The 14000-nt window shown below is 37.2% G+C and overlaps 1 protein-coding gene across 10 annotated transcripts in view; it reads left to right on the forward strand.

Annotated features, from left to right (window-relative positions):
- The window catches only part of LOC149312614 (protein kinase C and casein kinase substrate in neurons protein 2), a 68655-nt gene extending 58289 nt beyond the window's left edge, over nucleotides 1–10366 (forward strand). For 8 of the 10 annotated variants that reach the window (XM_089524994.1, XM_089524992.1, XM_089524995.1 and 5 more), the window contains 4 exons: nucleotides 2136–2257; nucleotides 5396–5512; nucleotides 6076–6269; nucleotides 8624–10366. In XM_089524994.1, the coding sequence (XP_089381120.1) occupies nucleotides 2136–2257; nucleotides 5396–5512; nucleotides 6076–6269; nucleotides 8624–8736 (546 nt within the window). In that variant the 3' untranslated portion in view covers nucleotides 8737–10366. The remainder of the gene's footprint in view (nucleotides 1–2135; nucleotides 2258–5395; nucleotides 5513–6075; nucleotides 6270–8623) is intronic. The other 2 variants (XM_089524988.1, XM_089524989.1) reach the window with 1 other exon arrangement.
- The last annotated feature ends 3634 nt before the right edge of the window (nucleotides 10367–14000 follow it).

Raw genomic sequence — 14000 nt, forward strand, 5'->3', positions numbered from 1 at the left:
GCCAGACATAAGAATATAATAAGATCTTTGTAGGAGAAATGTTTATAGTCTTTTGAGAAAGAGAGATAAAAGCCCATTTGCCACTAAGGCAAGAACTATTTGGCTTGTGTGTTTGTTGATTTCAGAGAAAACATCCACCCAAATTTTCACAAACATTTTGGACATTTCCAACAAAGATTAATGTACCATCATTTTTACACCATCACCAACAAATGCTCTTTAGGTTGGGCTTAACATACCACAGACATTTAAGTGTTAAGTTACCATCTATGAGTATGTTAAGCATTGTTCACAATGGGTAGAACATACAGGTTTAAATGGGGCTTTAGGCTATATAGGTCAGTGATTACACACTGTAAGTATTTTTTGTGTTAGGTTGTAATTGTGAAGTCCAATTACACACAATAGAGAATGAAGCCTGAGTAGATGAAAGGAAATTAAATATGTGATCAGTGTAATGTTACATCTTATTCCTTCTGTTCTACTGTTTAAATGTATTTGTAATTTATATTTCTTAGTCGCATGCTATAAATTAGAACTTTATCTAAAATGGAAATAGTTTTAAAATCTGTTAAATGTTACCTCTCCTAACAAGCATTTTGTTCATTTTTCATGCCACAAGGATGAAGTAAGTGCTAAATTCTGCTCTATTTCAACTTAAATTTTCCGAAGTTTACATGATCATAAAAACAAGCCACACAACTCATGTGCTAAGTGTTCAGATTTTCAGTTGACATTTGTTAATTGCTGCTTCATGTACACACACGACATTTGATACAACGTTGGTATATAATTTACACTGTCTATTAAGAGGAAAAATACTGAACTCAGAGATTTGTAAAAGGGCTAGGTGGATGCTGACTATCATGCCAGCCTCTCTACTTCCTAAAAACACTTTCAGAGTGTTTCAGGGTCAGAGAATTCTGTGTGGGATGGGCTGTGGTACCAAGAGTAGAGAAAAGGGTGATATAGATAAACTTTCTTTTATAATCATGAACTTTGTTCTGCTTTTAACAAAATAGTATTTTAATTCATGTTCTTTTGTTTGGCATAAATGTCTACATCAGAGTAATGGTGACACTTTTACTTGGTGAGAGTGGGTGAGTGGGAAAGAGTGGACATGGTTAGAGCAGTGGAAGCTGGAAAGTTTTTATAGTGTTTTATACATTTCCTTATTCTCTCTCTGAAACACAAGGAATATTCATTGCATATAAGGCTAACTCCAGAATGAAGGTAGAAAATCTAGACATACCTCAGCCCCAGCAAGACTTTACCAGGTAGAAACTATTGACAATATCACTGTTATAGAGCTGTTATTCCACTTTAACAGCTATGGGTGCCTCCTGTGGAATCCTGGAATTTGTAGTTTAGGGAGGAACATTTAAACTTCTCAGCCAGAGAGCTCTTAGGCCTCATTAAACTACAAGCTCAATAATTCCACTGGAGGCAGCCATAGCTAAAGTGAAATAATCATGATATAACAGTGTAGTGTGACACTGACCTATTAGTTCAGAATATAGGAAAAGAGTATCAAAGCCAGGAATCCAGGGTTAGTCAGTTTACATTTATCCTGTTGAAATCTACTCTGGAATCATCTAAAATTCAGGGATTCAGATATGCAAGGATGACTAGAACTTTTGCTAGCAAGTCTCCCTTGGTATTGCAGCAGTTTTGTAATCTAAAACCTCAGTTATACAGTAGCTTTAAAAACCAAGATTCTCAAAGAGTTTTGTTGATCTCACAGTGTCAGTTTCCACCGAAGTGAATGCAACGAAGGGAAATGCCTTCTATATAGCAGGCGGGGGTTCCAGGCTTTACAGTAGTACTTCTTTCAAAGACATTTGGACCTGAGCCTCTTTGTAGCCAGTCATATGATATTGCCTTGAGTAACTAGAAAACAGAACTAGGATTAAGCATTAGCAATCTAGTAAGTGTCAAACCTATGGAAGGTAGCTAACTCCTTTGCCTATCTCAGCAGTAGAGAAACTGACAAGGCATTTTGTGCTATGTTTTCAGATATTGCTAGGTTTTTTTCCAAATGAGATGGAGACCTCCAGATAGAGATGAAGGTGGGGATGGTGCTTTCTGTCAGCAAGTAGTTTTAAAGGCTTCATTTGCATATTCCTTTTTTGTAGGACTGGTCTGCTGATCTGAACCGCACTCTCACTAGAAGAGAGAAGAAGAAAGCTGCAGATGGGGTGACACTGACTGGTATTAACCAGACAGGAGATCAGGTTTCACAGCAGAAAAATAGCAGGTATTTGATTTTGCTATCTTAGCACCATTTGCTGACTAAATTCTTAAACAGTTGGATTATAGAATACACTAGAAATATGTAGGTTTGGAAAATTAGTGTGCAAGGCCTTAGTTAGAATCGTCATTAGATTGACTGAATTTGGAGATGATGTAATTCCCTGAATGTTAGTCATTCCAGACCAAGGGAGATTATATCCTCTAAAGAATGCCAATGATCTTTCAGTCTTCCAGAGTCAGTGGAGATGATAGCTTTTGAAAAAGGTGGCATTGCCTGGTGTTGTTGGAATATGGGGGAGAGTCCTAGGTCTACATTTTTTCAGAGATTGGATTAGAAGATTGTGTCAACTAGAAATATGATTTCCTGGGGATGGGGGGATGGGTGGGTAGTTAGTCATTCAGCAACTTAATGAGCAGTTGGCAGTGGTTTTGGGACCAGATTTCTGCCCGGGACCCACCAAGGGAAATCACATCAATTGTCAAAAATGTCAAAATCCAAAGTGGCTGGAGACCAATATCTTGTTTGGAAAAATTGGTATTTTTTATGTTTAACAATGCAAGAAGCCCTTCTGACCTATTTAAAAGGTTCCCAGTTGCTCCTAGAAGCTTCCAGGACAGGCAGTTCCAATGCCGCCCCCCCCCCCCCCCCAAATGGGCAGTCTGTGCATTCTGGACAGATCAAGATCTGGAAACCCAGCCTTGGAGTCACTTGAGAATTTTGTCCACCCATGACAAAAGTGTCATGATTCTGAACATCTTTGGTTAAAGATTTGAACGTTTTCAGAGTAAGACAGATAATACTATTTACACAAAATGTCACGTTGTTGAAAATAGATGGGGAAATTACTAATTTTATATTGAGATTGATAGTGATATATTTAGCACTAACAACAAATCACTTTGAGGCAGAGACCATGTTGCACATTTGCTAGCCACAGAAACATTTAACTAGAAATGCTAGTTCTTATACACTAATACAGGGATAGGCAACCCTTTTGAGCCAGGGGCCGGGTTGCTGTCCCTCAGACAACTGGGGGGCCGAAGCCAAAAAATAAATAATTAAATATTTTTTTTTAAAAAAAAAAATTAAATAAATAAATAAACCGGGACAAATGTAGGATAACATTTTGAAATGGAGGGCACTTTTAAAATAAAAAATGGAGGACACGCGAAAAAAAATGCTGATTTAAAAAAATGTTAAGATAAATGCATGTTTGTGAGGCTTCTATAGATAATTGCCCCACCATGCCCCTCGCGTGAAAATCGGCGGCAGGACCGGGCTGGGGCCGGTCCCAAGGCCTCGCTGGGCCGCATTCGGGCCGCAGGTTGCCTACCTCTGCACTAATATATGTGGACTGTTATGAAACAGTGGTACCTTTCATAATAATTGTCACTTCCAGTAAATTCACTGGTTGCCATTTCTTATAAAATTTATCAGGACTAAGTAGGTCTGCTTCTGTAATAAATGGGACAACAAAAAAGTGAAACAGGAAGTAATGTATGTATAGGTGTCACCATTTCTTGTATTAGAACAGGTGACCTGCCTTTGGATATTTTTATAGATGAAAAATTATCAGTCATGATCAGAATGAATTGACATTATTAGCTAATCAGTTTTTGGTTCCTGTCGTGGGATATCAGTTTCAAGGTTTGTTTTTTCTTTAGATATTCACACTTGCTGATTATAGGATGCTGTTACTTCCGAATTCTGCAGTATTGACAAACAAATCCTATACCATTAGAAGAGTTATTCTTACAAGTTAAAAGAAGGAATAGTAGCAAGTATTTGTATTTGAGATTGGAGGCAGTAACATAGTAACAACCCCCCTTCCCTCTGTTTAGCTACTGTTCCAACTATCTTCAACTGCTTGTCTGTATGGGGACACTATACAACTATGGATACATAGTTGATACAGATACTGGCAGTATGGGAAATTCTGACAGTCACATGTTAACATACTTATGTGAACGTATTATGTGTTTGCATTGTTTGTGAGAAGTAAAATGTTGTATGAACAGGAGTGGTTACTTATTAATTTATTAATTTGTTAAATACATTGATTTAATATTTAATACTTCTTATTAAAATTTAGCCATACTAGTACTGTGTCTTGTGCTGTATACTCATTTTTTGTCATCTAAAATGAAGGGCAGTGAAGCTTTAACAGTAATAAAGGACACTGTTGACCTTTGATCAGTCAGTTTCATCAGCAAAGGTTATTTTTCATACATCAGGACAAGTTCATGTATTTTGGGGGAAAAACATGTGAATGTAAATTTATTCTGTGAGCCTACAGAAGTGTGGCTTGTTCCACTATGTTGTAATTCCTGTAAAGAATAAAGTATGTGGAATAACCCTCTGCATTCTGCAGTTGCCATATGATGCTAGGCTTGTCTGATTAGAAGGTTAGTTTACAATGTATACTGGTCCTCATATCTTTAAAAAAAAGGTATTAATGATATCATTAAAGTTTAAAACAGGATTGGTAATTTGAGGCTCTTCAGATGTTGCTATACTGCAGTGCTTTAAAATTAATTATGATGAGAGCCGAAGTTCAAAATTTGAGGGGCCACAAGTTGCCCATCATTGTTTTGAAAGAAACAAATAGTGTTTCATATTTAGTGATAGGCCTTCCCAATGCACTATTGTCTTGCTGGATGTCTTAGCCCTGTGAGAATGTTAAACTGGCCTGATTCTGACATAATAGAGGCTGGATTAGAGTATCCAGGCTAGTGAATGTCTTTGATTTCCTAGATAGTGATTATTGTAGTTTGCTATGCATTACGTAATCACTCATCATAGTTTACTCTCAAACCAAAGATGGAAACTGGAATCCTAGGCTTATGATTGACCTTTGTGATGTCAGAACCAGACTGGAGACATTGCTTGATATTCCTGTATTATAATTAACAGAGCAGATGTTGTTTCTGAAAGGAAATATTAGAATTTACATTGTCAGAATGGAAAGAGAGACGGTGTATTAATATGTCAGTTGCAGTTTTATTTTTAAAAGTGTTTTAACAAGATAAGCCATAGAAATAAAATAATTTTTATGGCTTTGGTGTTAACTGCAGGGATATAGAGATATGTTGGTTCCATAAAATGATAGGGTCACCTTAATCCTTTTTTTCTCCCAAATAGCAACCTTAGTGTCCCGAGTAACTCAGTGCAGTCAGTACAGTCAAGTTACAATCCTTTTGAAGATGAAGAGGATACTGGAAGTACTGTCAGTGAAAAGGAGGACAATAAAATCAAAAAGTTGGTGAAAGACTGTTCTCAAATTGTTTTTCAAGCTTACACTTTTCTATCAGGGTTTCCAACTCTGGGTTTCTACAAAAACACTATTGCACAATGCATGAGGTCCTTGTTCAGAGATTATTGTGTACATGTTGCAAACCTGACTAACATACCAATGCTCTATCACTTCTGTTTTTCTGGTTGTTTCCCCCCACCCACCCCACCCCCCGGTTCCACAAACTTTAACTATGGCAGTGTGCTTAGAAACTGCTTGTGGAATTTTGCTGCTACCTGTGCTCATTGGATGTGTCCCTTCTGAGGCACTCTCACCGCTTACCATTTTTGTTCAAGAGGATATGTTGTTCCTGGTCTTTGATATTGTCTTGGTGATTAACATCCTGTATGTACACTCTTTGTATCTCTAAATGCATTTCATGCTAAAATTGATTTTGTTCTTGATGTCTGACATCATGAAGCACAACATTGTCAAATATGTGTCTTGTGGTACCCTGTTGGCATATGTATCCAACTCTCTGACATCTAGTTCTGCTAGGCAAGCTAAAATACTTTCACCTTGTGTTTAGCGTTAGCAGTTATGAGAAAACAAGCTATGGTGCAGAGTGGTCTGATGAAGAGACAAACAATCCATTTTCATCCACTGATGCCCAAGCAGAAACTAATCCATTTGATGAGGAAGCCTCCCCTACAATGGAAGTGAGAGTACGAGCATTATATGATTATGAGGGTCAAGAGCACGATGAACTCAGCTTTAAGACTGGTAAGTACCCTTGGATCCTTGCATCTTTGCAATGTCGGAAGAGGCTACAAGGGCCATCTAAGCACCACCCCCCCCCACCATGCAGGAATACACAACTAAAGCACTCATGAAAGATGCAAATCCAACTTCTTTTTAAAGACCTCCAAAGATGGAGAGTCCCTCATACTTAAAAATAGTCCGTTCCACTGTCAAACAGTTCTTACAGTCAACAAGTTCTTCCCAATGTTTAGGTGGAATCTCTTGGTTTGTGTTCTAGTGTCTGGAGCAGAAGAAAACAAGCTTACTCCATATTCTGCATTACATCCCTTCAGATATTTAGCTATCATGTCTCCTCTCAGTCTTCCATCTCCAAGCTAAACATATTAAAACGCCATATTAACTTTTTCTGTAATAAGCAATGTCATAAGAAGCCCCCTCCCCCTTTGAATATGATTTTTACTGTATGGCTAGTATAATTTTTAATAAAGGAAAAGGCATTGTTAATTTCATTTTCAAGTGGTGGAGACAGTAGGTTCATACCCATGTGTAAAAAGCTACAAATGCCTTGGGAAAGATTCCAGTTGATGCCAGTGAGGGACATAAAATGGCAGTTACTCTGCTGCCACAGTATCCATGCAGCATTATCATATTTTAAAAATCTTCCTAGAGCAGCAGTTTCCATCCTGTGGTTTGATGAGCCCTTAGGGCTGCACATGCACATCCCAAGTGCTCCGCGGCCACTCCAGGAAAATAAAAGAAATAAAAAATGAATAAAATTAAAGAATAAGAATATATTCTTATATATACAATAAGCCCTCCGTTACCCCCCCCCCCAAAAAAAAATACAAACTCACAGCCCCAAAGGCTTGAATGGGGACACATGCATGCCCGGTTTTAAACCCCCCCCCCCCCCCAATTTGCTTCTTACAAGTAAGTGAGGGTTGCGGATCTGAAGTCTGTGAAAATGGAGGGGCAACTGTATTACTAAACACCATTAACTTGTACAACACAGGTAGGCCTAGGGGCTTCGCCATAGAAATAAGGGCTCTGCGAGTCAAAAAGTTGGTATCCCCTGTCCTAGAGTGTTACCAGTCTCATTTCCAGAAAAGATGAAGACTGAGCCTGGGGGTCAGTCAATAAGTAGCAGTGTTTTTAAATGGATAAAACCCCCTCCCTCAATATTCCTAAAATCATTGCTTCTTAAACTATTTAATATGAGGGACTGACAAGTGGCATAATTGAGTCTGTTGATAACAATTGCTTCTTTCTTTTTTTGAAACCAGTACTTTAGGACTGGCACTAGTCCCGGTACCATCACTTTGGGTAGCACTGCCTTAGATCACTTCATGAGAAATGTGTGAACATCTGCCTTCACTCAAAAATGGGCCCTGTTCACACAAATGTTCATATTCTCAATCTTTGAAAGGATTTTTGACCCCCAGAAAGGATTTTTTTTTGTTGTGTTGAAGTATACTGACTGTCAGCATCTATAAGTCTAAAAATTTATGCCCAAAAATTGACCCCAAAATACCAGGTCAATTCATTTATGGGTCACTATGGTAATGTGATAGCAGCTCTTTCAGATTTCCCCATGTGGTGGGAAGAGATTATCTTTTTCTCTTGAGCCAAGCAGAAAGAGTCCTGAGTGATTAATTGCTTTAAGACAGAGTCCCTCTCCTGCTCTGCTGGCCATGGCTGTCTGGGTGAAAGCTGAAACCAAAGTTGAAACAAATTTAGAGTCTCTCTTGCTATATGTACACATACACACACTGAAGTAGCCTCCAAGTTTTACCCTCGATCTATCCACAGGTCATGGCAAAATTCATAATTTTGGCACCCAAACCTGCCCTCGACTTATACATGAGGTTGACTTATAGTTGAGCATATGCAGTAGTTCCTGATATATATTTTTTTCTAGTTAGTTTAGTGTTTTAGTAAATTCATCGGTCATCCTATCTGTATAAGAAAGGGATTGGCTAATGTGGTAGGTCTAGGAAGGCACTTCCATGGGCATGAACAGGCTACCCAAAAATGAAAAGAACAAAACCAAGTGTGACTAGAAGTCCACTTCTGGATATGACCTTTATAAAAGGTAAATTGAAGACTTCCAGGAAAAGGAATCCCCATCTTTGGTCAGAAAAAGAGGTGATCTAGGGAGTCTGGAGGGATTAAGGCCCTCAAAAACATAGGGAGCTACATGTGTCTTCTGGGGCATAGTTTCTCCATTGTTGGTATAGTGAATAGAGAGTAATGCAGTAAAAAAAATCCTGATATTTATAAAGAAGGAGTCCTGTAATTGCTGTGGAAATGAAATTACTGAAAAACATCTAAAGATTATCACTTAAAGGTTGTCCATTGACTATTTTTCTCTTCAGGGGAAGAGCTAACTAAAATAGAAGATGAAGATGAACAAGGCTGGTGCAAAGGTCGCCTGGACAATGGACAAGTTGGCCTCTATCCAGCAAACTATGTGGAGCCAATCCAGTGATACATGATTTTTAACAGTGCTGTAGTACCTGTCAGCCAGTGTGATACTTGAGGGGAACTGGTAGAAATGTGTGTATATTTCTTTTAATGAAGCAGAATGATGGATTGATACTTGGTTCCCTGAGAAATCATCAAACGGTTGAAGCTGGAACTGGGAGAAGATAGGCAGTCTGTATGCAGCACAAAACAACCAAGACAGAAAAAGGTAGAACAAATAAAAAATGATTTTAGCACCTGTTGCCAGTTTACTGTTTTATCATGGCATTTGTATATTGTTTCAGAATTTGCTGAATTTATGCCTCAGTCCCAGTATTCTGGGTGGTGGTTTATTTTGGCTCTTGTTTAAATCAGCTTTTTAAAGTGACCTTCAATAATTTGCAACTTGATTTTTTTTTTAAAGAATTGCAATTTTGTATCTGTTCTTAGCAATATTTGAAAGATGCATTTTTTATTTAAAGGCTATTTAGTATGCCATTTTTTCCATATGTAGTTTATTGACAATTACTATTTAAATTATGATTCAGATGTATTCCCCAGTCCACACTGTATTGTATTATCTTTTTCATGCTGTTAGCATCGTCTAATAGTGTAAATGCCATATTGTGTCTGTTACAGAACAGTGTAGCAGAATTGTCTGCAAATATTAAGGTTTGGGTTTCTCTTGTGAATGCTTTTCATGTATTTTGACACCTGAAAAATGAATTTCCTTAATGAAGACTTGAGGTAGATTTCTAAAAAATAAGATATTTAAACCATTCCCCACCATATTCTTGCTGACCAGCGTAATACTTTGCAAGTTGTTAATTATTTTGTATGATTTTGAAAGTTAAACATATATGAAGATTATTTTTTCATGCAGAGACTGTAAAAATAGATGAGTGCTTTTTATTGATACGCTCTTAAGTTGTGTATATGTATATATAATTTGATATTCAAATATTTGAAGAGCACATCCCAATTAGCAAACCTATTGCCTATGCATTAGATTTCAGGTATAGTTTTGGTAACAATAAATCAATGTGACTTTGCTATTGGCTTCAGTTTGAAGTGGATTGCAGTAAGCCACACAATTTAAATGGCAGACCTATTCAAATTTGCTTTATCAGTATATATAAATGTTTAAATGTAAAGCAGACCAATCGCTCAGTCCAGTTCACTGTGGATGTAGCACTCTTAAAATGTTCCTATTTGTCTACAAGATTATGTCATAATATAGGAAGTAAGAGGCCTGTATGTTGCGAAAGTGTCTGTCCATAAGGCCACATAAAGCTCAGTGCCTCCAAAACTTGCCTGTTCAAATAATCCAAGGTTCACCTAACATTCCTCGAGTATGAGGAGTAAGGAGACTTGGATGGGGGTTTGGGAGGCATGTACAAGCTTTCCATTAATTGTAATGGCCTAATAAGACTCCTTCAAATGGTCTCGAAAACATCTGAGCTGTTTTGTGCATTCTGGGGATCTTTCAGGGGCACTGCATCCACAGCACCCTGGAATGAAACCTAAGTACTCTGTGATCCATATTCTTGAATAAAGTGAAAATAATAGTATATCCTAAGATTTATATTTGTTAGTAAAATTGTGGATCCAAATACAGACTAGCATTAGCCCCACTGTGGATTATTGTAGCAGAACACTGTAAAATCTACTTATTTGCAAATGCAAATCAGCTGTAAAAGTGTTGAATCATAAACATTTGTAGGAAATTTAAATAGCTGGATTGTGAACATTTTAGAGCAAGTTGCTTTATAGAAAACCTAAATTTTATCAGGTAAGTAGATAGGCTATATTAGGGAGCTGCAATGTAATTGAAATAAATTTATAGCAGTTAAAATGCTGTAAATGCTCTCTGGCATTTGCTTTTGGTCATTGAATTATTTATTAACATCTGAAGTTCAATTGTACAAGCTAGAATATTGGATCTCTCTTTTATGGTAATATTTCAGCATAATTCACAGAAATTGAAGATTTGCGGCAAATGGGCATGAATAAGTCTGGAATATTTTTCTGTATAGCATACGGTTTTAAAAATAAAATCTTAAACCTATTGAACTGTTTTACTGGTGAGGTTGTTGTGTTTCTTTAAAATTGTAAACATGGTATTTGTGACTGGACTGTTAGAAAAACTATCAGTTTGCAGATGCCAGATGGACAATGATTAGGGATGGGAAAGAATTAATTTGCTTCGCATTTTAATATGAAATAATTAAATAATACTCGCACATGAACAGGCTATTCTTCAGTTTGTTGATGTCTCGGAGGTTTTGTGAGACATTTCTCCCACTCATTTTTGTACACATTTCTAATGGATTCTGCCTAATATCATGCATGATAAGGAATACGTATTACTTCGGTGTGGAGACACTTTACTAAAACTTTCACAAATGGATATGGACAGAACACACTTGTGTATCAGAAGTTCAAAAATTGTAGAAAACAAAACAGATTTGTCCATTTGTAATAAAAACAGGAGCAACTGTGTGTCCAAGCTATGTACACCACAAATGATCTTGGTTAAAATGCAACAGAGCCCCCACTTTCTAATTTCTGTAAAAGCTGTGTATTATGCTCACACATAATACCTTGGGCTAGATTCATTTATTTTTTATTTGATTTAATTTATATCCAGCTTTCTTCCCAGCATGGGATTCAAGGTGGCGTACAATCTTTAGAAAAGGCAATGTAACTAAAAAACTTACTACAAAAGTTAACACTTAACCAATATTCTATTTTAAAATCCCAAGTTAAAAGCAGATTAAAAACACATATAAAACATAATATGGAATTGCAGCATTCTCTATTAAAAGCTCAATCTGCCACAACATATTAAAAATCAAATGCTTCCCTAAATAAATATTTGTACCTCGTGGTAGAAAAACAGACCTTATGGATAAGGGAATTCTAGAACTTGGGCACAACCATTAAGAAGGCTCTCTCCCATGTCCCCACTGTTTTGTGAGCTGCTTTGGGTCCCTTTTCAGGATAAAAGACAGAAGAATGAAATAAATGTGTGCCTCTGTCAGTGAGACTGAGAGAAAGCCCTATCCTGCAGATCTTAGAGCATAGGCAGGCTCATATAGAGAGAGGACATTTTTTCAGATAGTCTAGACCCAAGCCGCATAGGGTTTAAAAGTAATTAACATCACTTTGAATTCTTCCAGAAACAGACTGAATTTTTGGAGCACAGGCAGGTTCATATAATCCCAGCAAACATAGACTGAATCTGTATTCCTAGATAGGCCCTCAAAATACAAAATGGGCTGAATTTAGACTCTCATACCATGCAATATAACATGTACTTTTGTTCAGACCTGAGGGGAGAAAGTGAATTTGACTGGAGCTAGACAGGGAATGACTGTATGGAACATACCCTAAAATGCTGCCTACATGTTTCATTGGACAAATAAAGACAATAGAATTTTCAACTTGATTTACACATCAACTCAAATGCTAGTGTAGATAGTCTTGTTCCTGGGCAGATCTGGATCAGGTGGATTCAGCTGAAACAAAACCAGACTACTATATTTTTATACATGAATTAATCTTTTATCTTATTAAAAACAAATGAAAATACTTTAAACAATTGCCATGGTGCTTTGGAAATGGCTGCTGGTAAGTTGGTGATCTGAAGTACTAGTCAATATGTATTTTAAATAATGAATTTTCAGAACTCTCCACAGCCTAGAAAAAGTACATTTACACCCAACATGGTGAGGGTATGTACAAAACATTTTCATTATTAAAATCCTGCACCTGTCTATACCTTGTATAGTCAGTTTATATAACTAAAGCTGTAAGTCTGTTTGGGGTTTTCTTTGTAATTCTTACTAATACTCAGAAACAACTGGAGATTGGACAAGTTACTAGTTGCATTGTATCTCACTGTCTCATGCATTTGCTGTTCTACAAGCCATGTCAACCTAGTACAGTGCACTCTTGGTTTCTGCTGGGGTTTGGTTCCCGGTACTCCTGTGGAAACCACAATCCATGAATGCTCAAGTCACACTGAATACAGTGGTCTTGTGAAATGGTATTGCTTATATAAAATGGCAAAAATCAAGGTTTGCTTTTTGGAATTTACATATTTTTAAATATTCTCAAGGTCTGGATGGTTGAATCTGTAGATACTAAGAGCCTACTGTATTGGAAAGACAGTGCACTTCAATTTAAGCAGGCTTAGCTTCAGTACAAAGGTAAAACTGAATTCAATATTGGCATTTCATTACATTTTGAAGATTTGGGGGGGGGGGCTGTTGAAGGGTCAAAAAAACTGCAGTGGATCCCACCACAGTCTAAGTCCAGTTGCTCATCCCAATTAAAGCAGATCTACTCAATTAAAAGGATTTACATGAGTGTGAACTCTTTCAGTGGATACTCTCTAGATGGGATCAGCAGATGAAGTTACTATATATATTCATGTATAAGTCTAGAAATTTAGGTAAAAAAATTGACCCAAAAAAACCTGAGTCGACTTATCCATGGGTCAATGTAAGTACTGTATCTTAACTCTTATTTAAAAGCGGGAACCATCTCTTGGTGAAAAGCAAGAGTATAATCTGTCCTGGAAGCACCAACCCCCTCTACTCTCTCATCCATCCAGCCTTAAGAGTGAACACAAAGAGTTATGTCTGCTGGAATTTTGTATGTTCTTAGACATTCTTTTGCTTTGCTTCATCCCTTAGATCCTTTGTTACATACCCCTAAGTTTTACCCTCGACTTATCCATGAGTCATAGCAAAATCCATCATTTTGGTCCCAAAACCTGTCCTCGACGTATACATGACATTGACTTACAGTCGAGTATATGTGGTAGGTGTATAGGTTTAGAAAGGAAACCGTTCTAAACATTTCTTGTATAAAAAATTATTCAGCCATGGTCAGCTCATCTGTTGGTGTCAGAAAAAAACAACAATATTTTAAAATTTCAAGTTGTGTCCATCTTATAGCAACCCCAAGCTGAACCTATCACAGGGTTTTCTTTGGAGAGATTGTTCACAAAGGGTTTGCCTTTGCCTCTCTCTAAGGATGAGAGAGTATGTCTTGCCCAAGGCCAGCCAGTGGGTTTCCATGGATGAAAAGGAATTCGAAGCCTTGTCTCCAGTGTCATAGTGCAATGATCAAACCGCTCATGACAGTTGTTCCTAAAATTGCAAGTACTGTACTGTTCAGAATTTCAGACAGAGCTGGGAAACAATTATTTTATAATAACTTGTAAAATCTGAAACTTCCTGTAACTGTAAGAGTAGAAAATTCTAATACAAAGAGTTA

This window comes from Sceloporus occidentalis, unplaced genomic scaffold (assembly GCF_023333645.1).
Source record: "Sceloporus occidentalis isolate IW3139 unplaced genomic scaffold, rSceOcc1.0.p SCAF_5, whole genome shotgun sequence".
Classification (NCBI taxonomy): domain Eukaryota; kingdom Metazoa; phylum Chordata; class Lepidosauria; order Squamata; family Phrynosomatidae; genus Sceloporus; species Sceloporus occidentalis.